At 43.4% G+C, this 23,461-nt stretch overlaps 1 protein-coding gene across 5 annotated transcripts in view; it reads left to right on the forward strand.

Annotated features, from left to right (window-relative positions):
* Positions 1-23,000, forward strand: part of LEF1 (lymphoid enhancer binding factor 1) — a 112,769-nt gene extending 89,769 nt beyond the window's left edge. For 2 of the 5 annotated variants that reach the window (XM_017673846.3, XM_017673848.3), the window contains 4 exons: positions 3,581-3,688; positions 7,580-7,628; positions 8,283-8,323; positions 21,796-23,000. In XM_017673846.3, coding sequence (XP_017529335.1) covers positions 3,581-3,688; positions 7,580-7,628; positions 8,283-8,317 — 192 coding nt within the window. In that variant the 3' untranslated portion in view covers positions 8,318-8,323; positions 21,796-23,000. The other 3 variants (XM_017673847.3, XM_017673845.3, XM_073237199.1) reach the window with 2 other exon arrangements.
* Positions 23,001-23,461: the final 461 nt, after the last annotated feature.

A 23,461-nucleotide genomic window follows, 5' to 3' on the forward strand; every position in this document is an offset into this window, starting at 1 on the left:
ATGTTTGCTACAAACCTAATGAATTTTAGCATTCATAACAGAAAACATCCAGGCCATCTCTAGACCATATGAACAGATGAAGGGGAGCAGGCTTTCCTGCACTATCGATTTCTGTTGGCTAGAGTAAAAATGCAGCTATTTCCAATCTGCAACACTGTGGTTTCAGGGGTAGGGTGAGGTGCTAGATTATAGCTCTTTTGGTACCCTGTGCACAATACTCTATTCTGCCTGGGGATTCTTAAACACTTAATAACAGTAATTACCATGATTTCCAAGCCAGATCATAGCACATGAGTGATTCCCATCATCTCTGAAGAACTCCGCCTTAAAGGCTGATGACCATGTATTTCCCCGACCCTTTAGAAGAAGAAATCAGAGGAAAAGAAGGGTTGATGTTCTAATTCCAGTTTACTTAAAACTTAGTTTTTCTTTTCTTTTCTTTCATGAGTTAAAGGTCTCCTGGCTCTCCAGCAGGAGTTATTTTCCTGCCCAATAGAGTTAAGTAAGGGCATGATATAAAGGCATGCTTCTTATTTTCAATGCACGTTTCCAACAATTGCTACTTTCTCAGCTCTCTTAACAATCCTCAGATCAGAGCATGTGTCCTGAAGGATGGTTCTCATTTGGGGTCTCTCTCTGTCTTTGATTTGGACACCTGTTTCTATTTATAGGTCCCTGAGATCTTTGATTAACATCAGGTTTTCTGTCCTTTCATAACTCCCCTCTGGCAGGGCAGTCCTTGCTAGTTCTTTAAAGTTCCTGGCTTTAAAATCATGAAGTTTTACACTGGGATAATTAGAATTCTTGAAAGTTAAACTTAAATCCATCCAGAACATTTTATCTTTTGGTTTTTATTCATCTTTACTGTACCTCTAAAATAGAAATGTTCACTCATACAAATTAATTTTTCTTTCATGTTGTAGATAATAGCACAAATCTTACTTTAAAATAAGCTTTTCCTTTTAAAAAATCCAGGCTATTAAAGGAACATTTATTATTAGAATTTTTTTTATCTTGGAACTATATAAATTCTTCAAATTAAGTAGGTATTTTCCTAATAAGTTGGTGAGATATTGACAATTTGGTTTTTTTAAAAATTAATTTTTCAGCAAGCAAAAGAGATAGAAAAGCATATTTGTCATTTGTGTTCCTGGAATTCCTATGTAAAGGCCATCTTTTTATTTTGTATTAGACTTTATTTTTTACTTTCAATGCAAAGCTTTAATACCACATTTTACCACCTGCTTTACTCTAGTAAATGATCTTTTGTTTGTGGGTAGATACTGTGCACTAGAAGTACCAGGGAAATAGAAACAACTGAAAATGCAAGTAAATAGTTTTTGGCCTGCATTTACTTCTTGCATTTTGCTCACTTTAGCTTGACAAAAAAAAAAAGAACAGCTAACTTTCCTGCTTTAACTGAAAAATAACTGATTGTTTGGGTTGAAGACCCAACTTCAATATAAATTTTGGGAGATAAGTCTTACAACACTTATTCCAGGTTTTCTCAACAAGTTACTAAGCTGCCACAAGTTACATTTTAAAATATGAGATATTACTTCTCAAATGAACAAATTTATAGAAGTTATCTATTGTCTCCTTTTTTGTTGCTTTTTCTAACACTTGCCAGTCACAGTTACTTAGCACCAGAACTGTGTAAAATAATAAAAATCAATTTTTTTCTCAAAAAATGACAGGCAAGGTTGGTCTTCTCCATTGTGTCCAGTTTTTTCTCCCTGTGAAGGCCTCTAGTTCTAGGTCAGTGTCTGAGGGTGAGAAGAGCGGGCAGTTAGAAGAGGCTGGCCGATTTTCCTTCGAAACTTCCACCACTGCCCCAGACATGCCCTCTTCCTAGGCTTAATTTGACTAATTGTGTTTACTCTGCTAATACAAAGAACCGTGTCTCAGGTATTTTTTTTCAGGTTTTTGTCTTCATCACCTCCCCCACCCCCACCCCCATTTTTTTTTTTCTAAAGAAAAACATATTACCTGATTTGCCTTTAGGCTTGGGCCAAGGCCACTGTGTTTCATGTTTCTTAACTTTACACTCTGCATTTCTAAAGTAATCAAAAAATAAGTCATCCACTCTGTCCGACACAGAGCCCTGGCTTTTCAGGGCCTTGGGCAAGGAATGGAATCCAGGGCCCAGCCTGTGGGCGGCACTGCGCCTGCCCTGGAGGCTCAGCGGGAGCGTGGGGTGTGGCAGAGAGTGTTCTAGCTGTTCTTCTTGGGGTCAAGTTCTCCTGACAAACAGGACAGGCGTTTCTGTTTCCTTGAGGAACGCTTCCTAGCCGTGCTTTTGGGGCTGAGTCCAGGGACTACACCAGAGCTTTTTTCCTCCTCGTTTCTCCTTCTTTTCCCATATCCAGCCACATTTTTCTTTTCTTTTTCTTATCATTTTAAAAAAACAAGAACAGGGAAATTAAAATCAATAGGCAGGGTGGTCATGAATGAGAAAGAATCTTCTTGCCCTGAAAGGGAAGGAAGTGCAGTGGGAAGCTCACTCCTGAGAGCTGGGGAGACGGTCAGGAGGTCCCGGTGACCGAGATTCCCTGGCGCGTGGGGCGGGCCCGCAGCCGCTACCGCTGTGCCATCACCTTCCGCCAGTCGGATCCCCCAAAGCCCAGTTCTCCAGAAAGTTCTGCTGGCAGATTCTGACATTTGGGAAGTGGGAAAAATAGTTGAAAACTGCCTGCTGGGGACCTGGAGCAAGTCGTGTACAAATATATGTGCAACGGAATGTGCAAATAGGAGCTTAAAATCCCAAATGGATGCCTTGCCTACATAAGATATTTTGCATGTATCAGTTATATAAAAGTGAAATCGAAAGTTTACAGCATATCAGCCACTCCATTCTCCAAATTCGATGCTAGTCTCAAATTCAAGATGGCAAAATAAACGTACATAATGCTGCTTGCTTTCCATCAGAAGGAAGCTAAAAATTATAGACACAGCGTGTGAATGTGTGGTTGTACAATGCTATCAGTGTTCTCCCTAGACAATTAATGCTTATAAAAGTGTGAGGATAGGGTGAAGAGACAGACTGACTTTTGATATCTTGCCTTATAGAAAGGATCATATGATGGTTTCAGACTCTCATATGACAGAGTGGGAGAGTGTCCATGTGAGGCAAGGATGTAGCTGTGTGGAAAAACCATCTGGAAATGATCACATTTTGCATAAATAAATGGTACTTTGTATCATATATCAAGAATATGCTACAGACTGTGTAAAAGGGCTAAGTTGGGTGTTGAGGTTCACTAGTGGAAATTCTTTTTAATTTATATTAGAAAAGAAAAGGTGGGTGACAGATCATTTTACTTTGGATACTTTAATTGACTTTGATGTGTTCTCGTGATATCAGAGAACAGACTGGAGAAACCGGAGGTGGAGTTTCACTCCAGCCACCAGTCGCCAAGTGGGGTCTGCAGAGCTCGGTCTTCTGTGGTTAAAAAATAAACCAGAGTTTCAGTGCTTCATATTTTCATTCTTCAGTGTTTGAAACATGAAATATGTAATACTGTTGCTGTTTTGCTTAATTTCATTTGATTTTTTTTCCCGCCTTCCCTTTTTGTTTTAGTGGCATGCCCTCTCCCGTGAAGAGCAGGCTAAATATTATGAATTAGCACGGAAGGAAAGACAGCTACATATGCAGCTTTATCCAGGCTGGTCTGCAAGAGACAATTATGTAAGCCACTTCTGCATACCGATGGCTCTCTACTTTCATTCATTCTCTTTCTACCCCTTTCGTGAAGGAAATGTTTAGAGTCCAGTAGTTCCCGCTTACCTGCGGTTTCACTTTCCGTGGTTTCAGTTACCCATGTGGTCAGCTGCGGTCCCCAAGCAGATGATCCTCCTTCTGACATATTATCAGAAGGTCAGTAGTAGCCTAACGCTACCTCACAGTGCCTATGTCATTCACCCCACTTGATCTCATCACATAGGCATTTTATCATCTCACATCACAAGAAAAAGGGTGAGTACAGCACAATATTTTGAGAGAAAGACCATATTCACATAACTTTATTATAGTGTATTGTTGTAATTGTTCTATTGTACTATTAGTTATTGTTCATATTTTACTATTACTGATTTCTCAGTTAAGCTTTATCATAGGCATGTATGTATAGGAAAAAACATAGTGTATACAGGATTCGGTGGTACCTGAAGTTTCAGGCACCCACTGGGGAGTTGGGAACACATTCCCCGTGTGTAAGGAGGAGTACTGTATATCTAAAGCTGGTGTGATTTCTTATTTGGGGAAGTTAATGAATTTCATTGTAAAGATTTCATAAATATATTGAGCTTTGAAGGCTTTGAGCTGTCATTTCTTTTTTTGGCTATAGGTACTAATACATTTTTTTAGGCAGAACTTATTAATAAAAAAATACTTCATTAAAATGTTGGTTGAAAAAGATTTTTTTAAGTCCTAATTCCATCATGAAAGGGAAATATTAGTGATAATTAGTTACAGACTCTCCAATATTTTGCCTATGCATTTTTAGTTTTTACTTGAATATGTGTGTGTATACATACACTTTTGTGTCATACTTGTTGCTCATATGTAATAAGCTTTTTCTGTTGTGGCATAGTGTCCTATATATCAATTTTAATGGCTATGCAATACTTCAGTGAGTGACTGTCACAATTTGCTTAACTGTTTTTTTCCTTTTAGACATCTTAGTTGATTTCTATTTTTTACAGTTGGAAATAATCCTGCAATGAACATACCTGTGCCTGAGTTTTTTTCTGTGTATAGGACTTCTGTTTCTGGAGAATAGATTCCCAGTACTGGAATTGTTGAGTTAAAGGATATAAATGTTTTAAAGGCTCTTGATACACATTGTCAAATTATTTCCAAAAGGATTATATTCTTTTATAATTCTTATAAAGAATGTATTCAAGTGACTGATTTGCCAAAGATTAATCAGAACTGGGTTAAAAAAGTTTTTTTTCATATTAATGTACCCAGATGTCTACCATGTATTTTATTCAGACAGAGTAGGTTTTACCATATTTTTTAAGTTATACTAAATTAGTTGGCAAAAAATGCTTCATTTCTATTGCCGGTTATTTTTTATTTAGAGTTTGAACATCCTATGAATGTAGTCTTGATACAGCAAAGACTATTTTAATGGCCTTTGCTGGCATACAGTGGTAGTCTTACTTTGTAGTCTTCTCAGGCATATTAATATACCTGAGAAGGTATATTATAAATGATATATTTAAGTCGTATCATTTTATAGAGGGGAACAATTTTGATTAAGCTCTTCATTTAAAATTTTGAAGATCATTTCCATGTTCTATGTGGAGACGAGCATTTGAAATGCTAGCTAGGACAGTATTACTACTAAGAAGAATTATAACTGTCCCTCTTAAGAAGGGCAAGGGCGAAGCCATTAATCAACATAAATTTAATGTGTGCCACTGCTACAGACGGTCCTGTGGGGCTCATGGCTGAGGTCACACATCCCATGCGATGAGCCACCAAGACTTTTCCTATAACAAGCTCCAAAGAAAAAGTCACTACTGGTGAGGACTTGGAGCTTAAACCTAGGATAGAACTATGATATAGGAAGTAAGAGTCCAGCTGTTTGTTTCTTAGGAGCAGCAGCTCTGTTGAACTCTCCTGATTTGTTTGCTTGTTTTAACATCTACCATATGCCAATTGTCAAGAACTGTCTTAAATTCTCTCTGTGATTTTCTAATCCTTATAATAAGTGAGTGGCAGAAATAGTATCATTGCATTTTACAGATGACAGAAATTGAGGGGTCGAGGAGGTTAAGGAGTTTGTCCAAAGCCATGCAGTGGCTAAGCTGCAAGTTATACCTGACTTGGAAATCTAGGCAGTTTCCTTCCTCTGCTATCATAGATTTTATAACTTCAACTTGTTCTTGTAACTTTTACCTTTTACCACTTTGACGTTTTCATAAATCAGTAGTGATATCAGCCAAATATTTGTATTGTTAGAGTTTTAAATTTAGTGCTCAATAACCCCAGTATTATTTTAATGAAAAATATTTTATATTTACAGTACATGAATTTGTTTTTTTGTGTCAGTTGTATTAATACATCCAAACTACTGAGTTTTTTTGTCTTCCGTAAAATGTCCATTCTCTGGAAACACTGGTTTATGCCTAGATCATAGTATAGGTTATTTCACAAAGACAATAGCAGTCCCACACCTCAGGCCATGGGCGCATGTGCTCGGTGGTGCTCTCATGACCAACAGTGGCGAGGGGCTTGGGGACAATGCCCGCGACAGCAGCTGGGAGGAGCCAGGCTATGGTGGTGAGGGGGGTGGTGAGGGGCAGAGAGTTTCCTGGGTGACACTTGAGATGAGTGGTGAAGGGCAGTTAGGAGCTAGCAGGAGAAAGGAAGAAGGCTCCAGACACATGAAACAGCCTCCCAGCACTGTCAGAAAACCATAGGAATTCCATTCGAAAGGAAGAGAGTGGATTTGTGTGAGAAGCATGCTCTCCCTCTGTCTCCTCCCCTCTTCCCAGAGTATTTTTAATCTCAAGGACTCCATTATTTTTGATAGGATAGGCCCTTTTCCAGGGTCACTAATATGTGCAAACTGATCATATCCATACAAACTAATATGTTTGGGAGGATAGTTTCAGCCAATCTTCCAAACCTTTAAAGCCTGAATCGTCAGGTCATGTGACATGAAGAAAAACGATCTTGAGGTACATAAAAATGCATAGTTTTACATATTCATCAATATCCAATATAATCGTAGTTTTTTTAGTTGTTAATATGGTTATTACAGCACAGAGGTATATTGAGTGTGATATGTGTTCTGTGATAATTATTTGAAAATGCATCCTAATCCAGGTTGGTCCTTTACTAGTTGAATAAATCAAATATATACTGTGTCTATGCCCTATTACAATTATTTTTTTGAGGGAGAAAGTAATTATGAAGACAAACAAAATTAGCCTACTATAAATGGGACCCAAAATTATAAATCTGTGGTTATTTTGAAATGTGTTTAAGATTGCATATGTATCTGTGTTACTGTGTCTGTTTTAAGAAGCAAGGTCCCTAATTGCCAGAAAAAAGTTCTCCAAGTCACCTTTGGGTTTCTCGGGGTTGGCCTGACCCGAGTGCAGCTATCTTGGGTTCTCTCAGACCTATGCCTGGGGTGCCAGGGGTCCTCAGGTAACATTCTGAACTGCACAGTGGCACTCACAGTAAGGCAGATTGACCGTGACCACCGCCAGAAGTGGGTCCTAAGCATGGTGGTTAGTAATAAAGGAACGCTCCTTCAGCAGGCCTTCTGGAAGGGGGCTCTGTGGCCACAGCCTGAGCACATGGTTATGCTAGTGTGTGTGACAAACCACTCCCAGTGTCAGTGCTGAGGATATTAAACATGGAGCGACAGGCCACCAGGGAGATAAGAATGTATCTTCTCTCTTTCTCTCGCTTTCTGACTGTTTCTAGGTACAGATGGTAGAAAGAGAATGAGGTGTCTCCCTCTCTGTTGGCTGCCCGCCCATACTTTTGTGTCTACATTCACCCGTATGTTCACAGCATCGTCCCTAACATGACAGTGTGCCTGTCTTCTTCCAGGGTAAGAAAAAGAAGAGGAAGAGAGAGAAGCTACAGGAATCTACATCAGGTAGGTGCCTCAGGACTCAAGGGCCTGCTCACGCTGCTGACAAACACCTCTTACACTAGCCTGCGTCTCTCTACACCCTGCTTTCCTCTGCAGCTGCAGCTGAAGAGTCTTTAACTCTGCTTTTCTTCCTGAAATTCTTTAAGAGTGTTTAAAATACCTTTCTTTTAAATGTGACTAAGTGAAGGTACATCTAAAAACCCCTCTCCCAAACCTGGAATCCTGATGTCAACTGTGGTGGGTGTTTTTGGTTTCCCTTTTGTTGTCTATGTTCTCTTTGCTTTAACACTTCTGCTGTTTTTCTATTTGTATAACTCCTCACAATAACAGTGTTTATGATGACGCTATAATATGCTACCTTAAATCTCACTGAGAATCTTTTCTGTGGTCTGGGTTTTTTAAAATTAGAAAACATGATGACAGGGTTTATCTTTCCTGTACATTAATTCAAGGCATCAGTCAGTGAGGTCTTATTTATTTCCCTTTTTTCTTTCATTAAAAATAAGGCCACTACTTGTACTGCACAAATAAAAATGGCTGGTATAAGAACCATGAAAAGTAAAGCAAACAAGTTCACATGATGTTGTAACTACTACGTATTTGGAATGTACAAAAAGCTCTTCAATAAAAATTTGTTAAAGACACAATTTTCTGCAGGTACAGGTCCAAGAATGACAGCTGCCTACATCTGAAACATGGTAAGAATGACCCTCTGGTCCTACTGCTGACGTTAGTTATAAACAGAGGCACTTGCTCGTGAATCTTCCTGCTCATACCAATGCCACTCAGCATTGCTCCTCCACAGAGGAAAGCCCACCCATATCAAATCAGTGCTTTAAAAAATATGGTGGTTTTTATACCGGCTATGTATTTGAAATAGTATGTGTTTCTCTCTTCTCTTCTTCCCCATTGACCTTTTAATCTCTCTTCATCCCCTGTCCCCTAACTCTTCTCAACCACTCTTTGCTGACCAGCTTGCTTAAAACAACAAACAAAAACCAACAAGCAAAATGCCTTCTTACTCCACAAACCCAGGGCTGCGTGCATTTGAGAAGCCCAGGCCCATTCTAGCCCAGGACTTGGAAGTTTTGCTCTGTAGAGACTTCATCTCAGTTGGGATGATATATAGATATTTAAAAGTAGTATTTATTTCTACTAAGAAAGATGTGCTTATTTTTTTCTATTTTAAAAATATGGTGTGGGGACTTAATTAACTGTATTCTGCTATCAAGTTCTTTTCTTTATTGGTAACAATTGCTGGATCTCACTCCGGTATTTATAGGTAGTATTTATTTTATTTCCTTTTACTGTAATTACTTTTGACCACATGACCTCCAGCCCTGAGGTAACCTGGCTACCATATACTGGTCTTTGCTGTGCTTTGAATTCACAGTGTGTCTGCATCTTCTCCCAGGGATAGTTCTTCTCAAAAGAGCCACCTTTGATTCTACTGTCTCTAGTGACAGTTCCATGCCTTGGGTCCGTCCTGGTCTTCCCGGTCACACTCATCACCACCACAGCCCAAGCTCAGGTGCTCAGACTTCCCACCTGGATTACCGAAAGAGCCTTCAGGTCATTTCCCGCCTCCAGAATTCTCTTCTGCTAATTCATCCTCCATGTTGCTCCTAAAGGGACTTGCTAAAACCCAGATTGACTATGTCACTCTACTTTATTCCTCAGAAACTGAAAAGCACTGTTTTAGTGTATACCACCAATGTAGAGCTATCTACCGTATCCTCACAGTTCTGCTTCTGGTCACTCTTGCTCTCTGCCTCTCCTGGCCTCCAGCTTAGCCCCTATGAGTCCAGTGCTCAGTCCCAACAAAATTATTAGCAAGTCCCCAAAGAGGTGGAGTCACTGCACATGCTGGCCCTGGGGCTGGAAAGCCCGCTTCCACTGCCTGAGGAGGGGACAGCTCTGCCCAGTGCTTCCCAGGAGAAGAGTATTAGCCTGCAGATCATTGGGCTCTTGACTAGAACTCGATGACCCCTCCTTAATCTTCTAGAACTTAATTTCTGTACTGAACTTGCAGTGGACTTTCCCAAAGGAGTCTGCAGAGATTAGGGCACTAAATGGATGGGAATTTTAAATCAGCCGTTTGGGTGGGGAGTCTGCTTCAGCGTTTAACCTTCATTGTACCCAGCTGTAAAATGGGCATGATGACCCCTACCACCTGCAGCGGCTCATTCATCTTAGGCCTGCCTTCTTCCCTCGCCCCCGAGACCCCCTCCATCGCCCTCTCATCTGCGAGGCTGCTGGTCTTTATTCAGATTCCTCAGGCCCTTCAAATTTCCATCATTGTAGCTTTATGATACCAAAATTCTTCTCGACTAACACTGAGTGGGTCTCTTTCCAAGTGAAAAGAGGGTCAGTCCCTCGTAGAGGTAACCTAAAAAAACAAAAAATCTCCCCACAAATGATGTCTGCATTAATTCAACTTGAGGGCCTCCTTGGTGCTGGCCTCTCAGCTGGTTATTCAGAACACAGAGATGGCAATCACAAGCCTGCCCAAAGAAGTTGTGGCTTCACAGAAGTAATTCTACCAGCAAGGACAGAGGAAGGCTTTTGGGTTTTGTTCGGGGTTTCATTGCTTGCATTTTTTTTTAAAGAATGTTGTCCTTTTTCTTACTGAATGTGGAGGTATGGACATGTCCTCTAAATGGAAAACCTTCTGAGGTTCACTGTATTGTGGACTGACACTCGCTGGTTCACTCCAACTTCTGTTTGCATCAAAATCTTTACTGTTATTTCTATTAAAAATCATGCAAAGATATATTTCCATACTTTAGTTGGGCATTTGATTTGGTATTTGATTTTGTGTCCCTAATAACATTATATAGTATTTTAGATTAGAGGATTAGGCTAAGTCTATTTCTGTCTTAGAATGTATCCCAAATATCTTTTAAAAATAATGTGCTTTCTTGTCACTTGTATTTCCTAAAGGTTAAGTTGTCCCCTCTGCCCTTTCCCAGAAAAACAAAGTGCAAAGTGTACCCCCCACCATAAAAAAGTTCTCATCAGCCACCCAGCAAGGCTCCTGTCTTCTGGGCTCCCCTTCAGAGTCTATAGTGGTGCTTCCCCCTCTCAGGGTGGGATCAGCAGTGAGGCCTTTGGAATCACTGTCCTCTGCACTACCCTGTTTTGGAGAGCAGGCCTCACAGTCAGTCATTGAGTGGGAATTACAGAGCAGAGAGGAGCTCAGATTTGCGTTCATAAAGATTTTAGTATGTTAGGAATGATAATATTCCTATTGTTTCCCCCCACCTCTTCCATTGTGTTAGGAACTCGGAAACTTCTATTTGTTCAGTCATTAGTCAGCATTTGCTGAGTACCTTACAAATGCCAGAAAGCACAGTAAGACCTGGAAATGGTGTTGAATGAGCCAAAGAAGGTCCCTGGCTCTTGTAGTGCTTACATAGCTGTGAGAGTAGTTAATGAACAGTAAACTATAAGCTATGATAAAAATAGGGAGTGACTTGGGGAATTTGGACAGTCAGGAAAGGCCCCCCTGAGGAGGTTATGCTCCGTAATAACCAGCTGTTACCCCTGAAAAAGGGAGGGTATTCTGTGTGTGGTTTTGGAGCAGAGCAGTGGCAAAGAAATGAGAGCTGAGGCAGACAGCATCGGCGGCAGGAAAGGCTCAGACCCGGAATGAGGCCACCCAGGCTCTCAGATTAGCTCCCAGGGCGACCGGAATGGGCTGGGGCAGGCCGGGGAAAGCCAGGGGGCCTCTGGCTCCTGGGGCCTGACGGAACAGGCTGTGTGCCCTGTGGCCCCGAAAGATCTGCTGAAAGGCCTGACTTCCTGGTCGCTTTCTCTTCTGTGGCCTGCGCTGCCTCCCAGTGTTTATAAAGAGACTCGGGTCTCATAAATTTTCTGATTTGTATTCCTCATTGTATATCTGAGCTGTTCTGTATAAGGACTGAAGCAGCTGTATGATCTCAACACAGACTTGTATACAGTGTGGTTGTTCTTCAATTCCTGTATAGATCATCTCCTGCCTCACCTTCTTGCCCCCAGAAGGGATGCCTCAGAAACACTGCCTCTAGCTTTTTGGGGCTTCAGTTCACCGCTAATGGGATCACAGGGCTCCTTGTTTGCCAGACTAGGGTCACACTGGTGCTGGCTTCACCTTAGAAACAAAGCAAAGGCAGAGATAACATGTTTGCTGAGAACTGATCATGCAAATAGTGTGATGTGAAATCTCACACGGCTGGTTTCAGCTCTGAAGGGAAGTTGCTGGGTGGTAGCTAAACCCTCACATCTCTCTTTCCAGTAAGGTAAGGCAGGCGGGACACAGTGCCCAGGAAGGGAGAAGCCGTGATGGCAACATGAAGAGGTATTCAGAGAGGGTTTATTTCCTGTGTACAGTGAAACCTAACACTATTTTGGTGTCCTTAAAGGAAATTCCTGTCAAATTAGATGTGGAGCTCAAATGTCCGTGTATGTAGCTCAACTGCTAGAGAACCCTCAGTACTCTGAACTAGTGGGATGATGAATCACGAGGAAAATAGTCCCACTAGTAAGGAAAAGACTCCTCAGTGAACAAGAAAGCCCTCAAAAGACTTGTATTTCTAGCCCTTAAGAGATATATAGGTTTCAGCTAAAGCTGCCATTTGTTCTGGTGGGAAAATGCCACTGCAGTTGCCTCATGCAGCCCAACAGAGAGACTGGCCCATTCCAAACGGTCAGCACACCAAGTTGTGTCCCTGTCTTCTCATGTTTCTGCCTTTGCACATTTTAAGAGTGTTTCAACCTGGTTTCACCAGAGTAAATAAATTAGCATAAACCCCGTCTCAACATTTTGCAACAGCTTTTAGGATAATTGCAAATGGGATCCATAGACGACATTTCTCCAGGTTGGAGGTGATTCTATTAAAGTATCTTTTTAAAAAGCTAAATTCAGCTTAAGCTTTTTGGACTAACTTGTCATTTGAGGGAAGACTGGCAGCCTTGGGCTTCAAGAAGTGAGACTGCACACATTTTCCTGTGTCCAACTACAAGGCCAGTATTGTAAATGCCAATCGTTTGTTTATTCACTGACACCGTCCAGTAAGAAACTCCTACAAGAACTGCATTAGGCAGTGGGGGGTACCTGCTGAGTGAATGTGCCCATTCCTAGGAGAGTTCCCCATTTAAGAAGATACAGACATACACATGGGTCATTTTAAAGTAATACTGCTGTAAAGGAGATGCATACTTTACACTATGTAAAAGTAAAGAGAACAACTAGTATCTAAATCACAGTGAGATCAAGGAAGGCTTCCTAGAGTAAGCAATACTCTGTCTAGTCATGAGGAATTCTTGGGTTTGACAGACTAGCTACCAGACTGCTATGAGTTTCCAGGGTTTTGTTACATGTTTGCTTTGGAACATGTAACCTCAGGAGTTTGTCAGAAGTCAGAGATTACCATAAAACACTGAACTTCCCTTTCTTCCTGACTTAATCCAGATTCATAAGGAATTAAAGAAGCAAAGAATTAGAATTTTGATAGCTGAGAAATGTAATTTAATCAATTGGTTGGTTAATATTTAGTTTTACAAATACAAAAATCCCACTGCCTTAAAGTTTTATAAATTGAAAAGATATTCTTATTTTAATGTATTACTTTGATATAATGTCAAAGACCTAGTTTAAAAGTAGGAACAAGCCATCTTTAAAAAAAAACCCTCTGGTTGAATACACACAGAGATACACATAGGCACTCAGATAGATAGTCTCACCCGCCAGTTTTGGCTTTGGCATAATATTTATCTTAGGTACTTCTGAACTGAGAAATTAAAATGTGTTTTTTACTAAATAAAAACATTAGCCTGTATTTCTCTGGGGCCAAGAGGTGTGTGGGAGTGGTAATTTCTAGACAGTACAGAATGCAATCAGTAACTGTACAGTGCTTGGATTTACATTTTTTTAAAAATTGTGCCTAGCTTTCCATCTGATGGTAAAAGCCTAATGAGGTAATTAAAGTTTGGGTACTTGGGGCCTGTGGGGTCCCTGTAGCCTCCCTACAGAGTGGACATACTGCCAGGACTGGTGATACGGCTGTGGTCCTGAGGGTCTTCGAGCCCTGCCCTCTTACAGTCAGGCAGCGTTCTAGATGTTTTCAGTGGTCTTGAGAGAAATGTTTATTTCATGTAGTTTTGATGCTCACACTAATGAGCTTGCCACTTTTGACCAACCTTTGCCCTCAATTCTATTGCACGGGTGCAAATGTAGTCAGCCACGTCAAGTATTGTTAAGTCTGGATGTTTGCTTCTGGGTTGGCACATCTAATTTGAAAACAAAGCCAAACTCCTACAAAATACTAAAGTTGGAAGCAGCTAGAGAAATCTTAAGGCTTGTCCAAAGTCTCAAAGTAAAAATTAAAGCTTAGACAATGATAAAGTAAAAAAAATGACACCCTATTTTCCATTCTTCATCTTTTGTCACTTGCTTAGGCACCAAGCGTGTCAGGCACTTAGGAAGCCCTGGCCTAGAACTGTCACTAAACTAGCAGGAGATGCAGGGTGGTAAGGGGCTCATGCGGACAGAGCCTAAAATTGGAGGTGGGTGCTGTCAGATCAGGAAGACCCAGGTACTGCTCAGTAGCTGTGGCAGTTTGTGGCTGTGCAGCCTACGCTGTGCCCCAGTCAGCATTTCCTGGGAAAATACCTGCATGCTGCTCAGCCATCCCAGAGCACCACCTGCAATGGCCCTTGAATGGAAGCCCAGCCCAGCAGGGGACCTTCCACCTAACATTTTGTGAGGTGGTTAGATCCTGATGAAAACAGCTGCTGGTGGGTCATTTGTCGGTTACTCCGCCTAGGAAATGGAGGCCTTGGTGGCCTGGAGAGGTTCATGCACGGCCCCCTCCCTGGGCATGTTTCTGGCTGAGGTGGTGGCCTCCCCATGTCTTCCCTTTTATGTCTGTCCACAAATCCCTGATTAACTTATCATGGATTAGAAAAGTTGTCACAGGGCAACACTTAACTACACTGTTCCTAGTAGGAACTCTGTAGTAAGAACATTCAATAAGGAAGATTCAGACATCAGACAGTCAGGGCAGGCATGGTCACATCCTGCTAAGTAGAGACGGCTGCGTAATGTCACTGTGTGGCTAGGTAAATTGTGTGTGGAATGCAGGTTTTCAAATTCTGACTGTCGTTGAGGGTGCCTTATGGGAACTCTTAGGAGCCTTTTGATCACAAGGAGCAGAAACAAACACGCCAGCTTGAGGAGAATGGGGAAATCTATTTTAAGGCTAGAGGAGCATCTTGCAGAAGCCAAAGGCTAAAGTGCAGTGGGGCCAAGGAGATACTGGGAGATAGCCTTGGAAAGCTGTCTCAGTGATTTTCCTGCCTCTCATATCTGTCCATCCCCAAAAACTGCTTCCTTCTGACATGCAGATAGACTTCCTCGATTCTTTGACCAGCATGTCCACAGCTCCCATACCTAACGTGCCATCACAGATCAGTCCCCCAGAGAAGAGACGAGTCTTTCAAATTCTAGGAAGGGACTCCAGCCCAGCTTGGGTCAGACTTCTACCCGAGTCCATAACCACCTCTGGCCAGACATGGTCCCACAGTGCACAATGGCCGCCAGGGGCCACTGCTCCCACCTTGGGTATGTGAGAGTTGGGATGGTCGACAGGGGAGCTGAGTGCCATCCCAGCAGGGGCCCATCACAGCTCACTGGTAAGCCGATGGCTGAGTCTGTCACAGTAGCACACAGGTGATTTTATCTGGACAGCTGTGCAGTAGTGAAGAAATTGGGAGAGGGTCACACATATGGTGAGAGCTTTTAAAACCTCTGCCATGCTGCATTATACTGTCCTGCAATTCCTTTTCCCTCCTTAATGGTCAAAAACAGCTAGAACTGTGTTTAAGTTGCCTTTGGAAACAGAGAACTGGACTCTTGACCACCAGGCCAATCACATACCATTAGAAAATAACACAGGTAGAGAAGTATAAGGCTCCTGAAAACCCTCTCAAGACACATAATATTTAGTATTGTTCATGAAAGCCCATGAAATTGAATAAAGATCAGTGTGTCTAAGGACGGTTTATAGAATAAAAAAAATATTTTGGACACAGGGCTTAACAGAATGTTTTTCTCACTGAGTGTCTGGAACTGTCGAGGAAATGAGCCCTTCTGGATAATGGAGCTTCCTGAAGAACTCTAAGTTTACCTCTTTAAGCATCAAAACACGTGCTCGCTTAGTTCAACTCTTAAGTACAACCTCTGTCTTCAACAGAGTACATGGAAATTAATGTAAATATTTGTTAATATCTTGTGTTGTTATTCTACAGTGCAGGTAATATAGCATATAGTGTATGCTGACAAGGAATTGATGCTGTTTGCCACATTGCTAAATGACCCCAAATAATGTGGGCTGTTTAAAAATGTGCTCTTTGTAATTTTTTCTGTCTAACGTTTCTGTCTGGGACCTCACCCTCCCTAAAGTCATATGTCCCTCGGATCTGTTGTGTGGGTTTGGGAATCAAAAAACAAAGCTTATTTGAATAATCTGTAAACTGAAAATAAGTGGGGTTTGAGCTGGGGCATGGCAGGTGCTGTCACAAGGAAGGTAAAACGTGCTGTTTTCATGCGTGGATTTCTCCATGGTCCTGGGATAGCTTGAGGCTTTTCATTTCTTTTCCTCAGCTGTGTTCTTTAGAATTGAAGCTGCCAGGTAACTGAGATCATATGAGTGAGGTGTTCCTGCCTAAAACTGTCTGTGAGCTTTAGCAAAGCCTCTTTATTTTGACAGAATGAGAGAAAAATGAAAGCATTTCAACAATATTGCTCCCCTATATGCTTAAGTTTTAATTCATATCCAACCTGAAACTTTCTAAATTTTTAAGTACCTGCTTTTAGAATGTAAAAAAAAATTTTTGCTGTTCTCTTGGGATTACTTGTCTGTTGTTGTGTTTCTGGAGACATTCTGTTTCATAAGAGATAATTTATAATTCCTGAGAGATCTTTTTGCAGCATTCTCTACTGGTCTTAATTTTCCACCAGAAGTTTTGTAAATAGTATGAATCTTGCTTACTATTCCCAACATCCTGTGTGAAGTTGGAACAGCACAAATGGGACTAACATTTCTGGACCACCTGTTGGGTCCTAGGCACTCTTAGTAGACGCCTCTACATGTGCCACCTCATCCTGTTGTCATGGCAGTGCTGTAGGGGGCAGATCTCTGCCCCGGGTGAGGGGTGAGAAAACACCAGCAACCTGTCCAGGGCTGCATGGCTGGTGTGTGGCACATCAGGGTCACATCTGGATCTGTCTGTCTTTAGCTCCAAGTCTCCATCTGCTGCAGTTAACTACTACCTATTGTGCCCTTTCAGATACCAGGCTCTTGGCAAGCTCACACTTACATTATCTCCTTTCATCCCCTCAACACACTTTATGAGGTATAGTAACTTATTATTTCCATTTTTCAGATGAGGAAATGGGTTTGAGATATTCAAGTGACTTGCCCAAGATAACCTAGGCAGTATGATGGAACCAGGCCTCCCACCCACACCAGGAATAGCTGTCCTCAGAGCTCTGCTCTGAACCACATTACTACTTCCTTATGCCCGTAAACTTATACACAAGTACAGATGTAACAGTGGAAATTCTTGGTTTGAAATAAACAAGTGTGCCCTGGTCCTTTCTCCTCATTTTTACATGAAGTTAGCACCTGCGGTGTGGGAGACTTAGAGAAATGGGAACTGGATAAAGAACCTGCAGGTAGGTGGCTGATGGGGGTCTACATATTACTGTCCGCCTCAGCTGCTTCTATTTATAGAACTAACATGGAGTTTTGAGGCTCTCTTATTCTATACTTTCCTCAAGAATATTTCTGAAGTGTGTCCAGAGGTGTCAACGGTTTAGTGGGTAAGACTTGTCCGGAAGACCCGGGACAAGCGATGCCTGTCCTCCCAGAGGAGACGCACGGGGCTGATCAGGAACGGAGGCCAATAGCTGCAGACAGAAACCAGGACCAGCCCTGGCTCAACTGGTAGTCCTCAGAGGCCTATTTCAGTCATTTCAGCGTGGCCAGCATCTGCTTTCACCAATCGTGATTCCCTCTGAATACCTCAGGGGAAGAAACCGCACAGATTGAGTCACCCTGCCGGGGACCCAGGCACGGGGCCAGTGACCCATGATGGCAGCGACCACCTGCTGTGCTCCTCCAGGCCCTGGGAGCGGCCTTGCTTCAGCGCCAATGACCAGGGCACTGGGCTCCCTCCGGAAGCAGATGGCTCTGTGCTGACCTTGCTAACCACGCATCAGCATTGTTCCTTTTTCTCGAATACTGAGTAGTGTTAACTTTCAAAGAAATTAAGTTGGCTTTTATAGGGTATACTTTCAATCTTAGAGACTTAAATTTTAAAGTTAATTTCTTAATGTCTTTTGTTCTCCTTATGATCCTGCTTTCAAATAGAGCATAATGTCTTGGGGTGGGCAGGGGTCTAGTTGTAGACCACCACCACAGTGATAAAGGTGTTGCTGATGAGCAGTGGACGGGTGGATGGAAGGTAGGCGAGAGAGAAGAAAATGAATGATAATTTAGCTCCAAGGCGTGATGGAGAGAACATTTGTTAAGGGCTCACAAGCTAACCCTGCCACCTGTAAGTGGTTTAGCCTCATACAGCCCCCATTTCCTTTGTTAAATGGGCAGAACTACCATTACATGACATTGTATATATAAAGTGCATATCCCGGTGCCTGGCGCACTGGTGCTCAGCGGACATTGTGTTTCCTCATTCCCCCTCACCACCTTCTTGCAGACAAGACCACCTTGAAGTCAAAGCCATGGCCCACATGGAACCAGGAGGCCTGGGAATGCTAGGGGTCACCTTGTACCAGTCATTTAATGCCTCAGTCTCCTCTGAAACGGCAGAGCCAGACTAGCTCCGTCCCACTGCTTCCTCCTCCAGAAGTCTGCTACTCTCCTCGTACTGGGACAGTGTGCAGCAGAAGAGTTTGCACCCCAAAATAACAGGCTTTTGTCAGTTTGCCCCGAGGCATGGCAGAACGACTTGGGCAGTTGGCATGGGTGTGGAGAGTGCTGCTGGGAAGCAGTTTACGCAGTTAGCCTCTGCCTGGGTTCACCTTTCAGCATTGACCTGATACTCTCTCCCCAAATCCCACGTCAAAACAAAGAACATTTTAAAGTTCCTGCTTCTTAGTAACACTGGAGATGGGGAGGAAGGACCTTTAATCCCATCCCATTTTGGGCTTCTCACCATTTTTGAACCAGGAAGTAATAGTACATGATACAGGGGTGGGGGGTTTGGGGTAGGTGGGTTGGTCTTTACATGTGGCTCCTGCAGACCTGCTCTGCTGCTGAGCTGCCCCAGTGAGCCCTGGTTGCACGGACCCTCCCTCTTCCTCAGCTGCACTGGGAACGTCCTTGACCTCTGCTGCCAGAGGACAGCCTGGGCAAGGGGACAGGGGCACTCAGCTGCCGACGGAATCTTTTATTTGTTCTTTTGAAGAAGGAATTTTCCCCCTTTCCCTCTGTGTACTTTTGCACCCAGGCCTAGAAATTCTTGGCGCCTCAGAATTAGGGCTATTTACCTCCCAGAACCATGTCCATCCTTGAAATTTTCAGATTTCCCTTTATCACTTGGGTTCTTAATAAGGGGCCCTGCCCATTTGTGTTCCTGGTTCCATTTGATTAGTGGGATGTTTTGTCAAGATTGAAGTTTGGTCCAGGAGAGCCTTAGGATTTCAGCTGCATGGTGAGGGGCAGCACCAAGGTCTCCACTGCTATACAGTCCAGCCGTCCCCCCGGTGGTGCCCGGAGGGGCCCAGCTTACTGCGCACAGGGCTCCCCGCACCCTTTGTAGCAGGAAGCAGTAACTGGGGGCTCGGATAGCACCGGCTTCACTAGCGGGTTGGGCCGTGGGGCTCGCCTCGCCTCGCCTGGCCTAGCCTCAGCCCCCAGCAAAGCCTTAGATGTGGGAAGTCTCCAGTCTCCAAAGCCTCATGCCTGTGGTTTCTCGAAAAGAATTTTAATTGGACTTGTTTTATGTCTGTAAAGGAATACTCGTAAGGCTCTCATTTCCCTCATTTGTAGGTAAGACTTGGTCTGCTCCGACAACCCTGTATTTAAAAGGAGCAACCGGATTCGGTTTGCAGTATTTGACAGAATTTCTTTGCCAATTTATTTAAATACTGGTCACACCATTAGGAGAGCATCCTGGATGGGGATGAGTCCCTTTTTGGCCGGCAGTTGTACAGAGGATCTCTGAAACGGACTTCTCAGGTTTGTCAGACAGTGGGAAACGTGGCTATGGAAAGAAATGGCTTTATTAGGAGATAGCAAGGTCTTATCCTTGTAAATAGCCCCAAGTTTGTTTTAATAATTATGTTACTGTGCCCAGCTCAGGATGGGAGGAGGAGAAGGCATTTTGGGGTGAGGTGAGGAAGGGAGAGCACGGTCGGTGAGCCACAGCGCTGGGTGTGAGACGGGAGGTGTTGGGCCCCGCGCGGGAGTGGGGACCGGGGCGGCCCGCGGAGGTTGTCCTGGCCGCAGGACTCCGGAGCCAGCCTGCAGCTGGGCCGGAGACGGCTGTCTCCAGCAGCAGGCGCGCTTCGCTGCTCAGGGCCAGTCGGTTCTGAATCGCAGTCGTTGCAGCCCGCTGCTGTGAGCTCCGAGCGCAGGACTGCGACGCCGTGTGCTGCCGGCGGCACCTTCACCGTCCAGACTCTGCTCCTTTCTCCTGGGAAAGGTAGGGGCCTTCAGAGCGGTGTGGTCCTCCGGTGCGAAGGCTCTCTACTTAAGTTTTTAAAACCAGAGTGCTGGAGTGGGTGATCTCCTGTTAAATGGGGAGAGGTTAATTTTGCGGAAGAATAGAATTGGAATATTCATTGAAGACCACCTTGGGTGCCAACACTCTGTGGGTGACTTCTTGTTTTTACTCTGTTTTGTTTCTTCAGTAGTTACGCAGATACACAGTCTCTTCAGAGTCCGGCTCGTGTTAGGGGCGGGCGCAGGTGGCAGCGTGGTACGACCAACCGCGGCTAACAGCGGCCCCTAGCCAGGCCCACCGGGCTCCCTGCCTGTGCGCGGAGCTTGTCCTCCGCGCAGCCCTGGCGCTGCCGGGCTCGCCTGCCCATCCGCACAACACTTCCTCTCGTGAGCAGCACTTTGTGGACTGTCACTTGCCATCCAGAGCTTAGTTGTCATTCTTAAAACTATTTGAAAGCTTCCTCTTCTCCTCTAATGTCTCTTTCCACTCACTTAAATAAAAACATAAAGGAATCCGGTATTATTTAGAATTAGTTTTTTAAAGGAAACTTCTACTCATAACAAGGACCCCACAAGCTCAGAGCTGGGGTTCATCTGAAGCCCTCAGGCATCCAGGTGGGGGTAGGTGGCTTCTGGCAGCCCTGCAGCTGCACGAGGCAGCTGCAATCTGAGTGGAGACCTGAGCTTCAGGTGCCTTCACTTTCCCTTTGTTGCTGTCTCATCTTGTTACAGTGTTAGATTTTATTTTCAATCACTTCAAAAAATCTTTAGGTCATTAAAGCTTTTGGGAGTTGCTGATAACTTACAAAAAGGAGAACCCCCAATATCTGACAATTACTTAAATACTTGTGGAGTGTACATCCCAGGGGTAACAGGAGGGAAGGTAATTATTATGAAGGAAAAAGATCTTGAGAATTATAGTCTTCAGTGAAAATGGAGAGGCACCTCAGACTGGACATGAGTGGCCAGAGCACATCTCTGCTTGCATGGGCTGCTGTGGGAGTGGGTGGTGGGCTCAGTCCTGGGTAAGGTCGTACAGGGGCTCCGCACATGGGCTGAACAGACTGACACTTCAGAATGACTGGTGTGCCGTTTCGTCATGTTTGGCTGTCCTGTCCTGGTAGTTGGCAGACTGGTGTTTTTATTTTTAACCACGACCCAAAGTATTAAATGTATTGCACATCCCAGGATGTATATATATGTACATACACATGGAACCAAAACAAACATTTCAATAAAGTGCACCTACTCTCACTCTCTGCTGCAGTCTCACGGTTCAGGCTACCATAGGGCAGTCCTTTTAAGCCACTGCCAAATAACAAAGCAGATTAACTAAGTGCAAGTGTCTTAAGACATGTGCTGTATGCAGTAGAGGTAAAAATCGTTTAAAAGCCTGTGGCAAAGTCATATTAACAGAATGTTATTCATTCCTTCTTGAGGTGGAAAACGAAGCACATTCCCAACATGCAAAGCCAAGACGGTGGCCCCGGGACCTCTTCTGGAGATGGAAGCTTGTTGAAAACCGAGACTGTCTCCAGGGTTGCCCAGTCGACTCCAAGGAGGATCGACACCAACTTCACCCTGAGGTCACTGCTAAAGACGCTGATCCCTAAAGACAATCACTGCCAAACCCCCTTCATCTATTGCTAAGAGCCGAGTTCCAAAATAAAGCATAGAAGGTTTTGTCAAAGAAAATAAAAAAGCACATGAGAATGCTGGCAGGCCCCGGGGTGGCTGAGCAGCTCTCCTCTCCTCCTCTCTGCCATGCACGTCCCAGGGCATCTCACATCCAAACCTGTAACCTGCAGGCAAGGACAGTAACTCGGCTCCTCGGGCTGCTGTGAGCCAGGTAGCCAGCAGCCAGCGTACCATCAGCACCCCTGGCGGCACTCGGGGAAGAGTTCCCTCTTTCTGTCTCCACATTTCTTTCTCCTCCTTTCTCCCAAAGCTTTTATTTAACAGTGCAAAAGGATCAATCTTACGTATGCTTTTTTATTTTAAACTTGAATTTTTTTAAATTTACACTTTTTAGTTTTAACCTTCTTGTATATTTTGCTAGCTATGAACTTTTAAGTAAAATTTAAAGACCTGGAAAAGTTTGAAATCAAAATGAAATGAGAAGAAGCCTTCTTTTCTTGAGCAGTATGTCTGATAAGTGGCTTTTCTGTGAATTACCTGTAACAGATAGTGCCCTCTCCGTTTTTGTAAGGTGTTTGATAGAGCTAAATAAATGTAACAGCCAAATCCACTCTGTTGGTAGCAGTCGGCAGTCTGATTTCATTTTTGTTTTTCTTCTGATCTCTTTTTTTAAATAGTAAACTGTAACAGATACTTTCCACAAACCAGTCTGCAGTGAATCTTCATTTCTTTCCTTCTCACCCCCTTGTTGTAAAAAGCCCAGCACTTGAATTGTTATTACTTTAAATGTTCTGTATTTGTATCTTTTTATTAGCCTGTTAGTAGGATTTTATGCCAGTTGTTAAAATAAGCATTGATGTACCCATTTTTTTTAAAAACAGCAAGGCACAGCCTTTGCCCAAAACTGTCATCTAACATTTGTCATTCCAGTTTGAATTATGTGCTGAGCATTTTTTAAAAGAAGCTTTGTAATAAAACATTTTTTAAAAGTGTTATTTTTTTAAAGAGTGATGTTTCTGGGGATCCAGAGTTGATAATGGTGAACTGACGCCATAGGCCAGGCCAGAGCAGGTCTGTCCACTTCAGGGGGCTGCTGCCATCCAGGGGGGCTCCAGGGACAGGCAGGCCCACACCTTCTGTAAAGAGGCACCTTCCCCTGTCAATCCTCAAAGCACTGGTCTGTCTCGGGCCCCACCTCCTCCTCTCCCAGGACAGAGACAAATCAGGGCCACAGGGAGGAGTGTCACCACGAGTCAGATGGGAGGGACTCTCCCCCTTCCCGAGCAACTCAAACACCCTCGTCTTTGTTGCTCACCAGTTCGCAAACAGGGCTCCCCCAAAAGGTTGCCCGCATGCTGAAGCAAGGCTTTAACTCCCACTTATCTCCCCAAAGTCAACATTTTCCCAATTTTGAGTTTGTATTCCACAATTCTCCCCTAAACTTTTGTTATACTAGTATATAAGTTG

Source organism: Manis javanica, chromosome 5 (genome assembly GCF_040802235.1).
Source record: "Manis javanica isolate MJ-LG chromosome 5, MJ_LKY, whole genome shotgun sequence".
Classification (NCBI taxonomy): domain Eukaryota; kingdom Metazoa; phylum Chordata; class Mammalia; order Pholidota; family Manidae; genus Manis; species Manis javanica.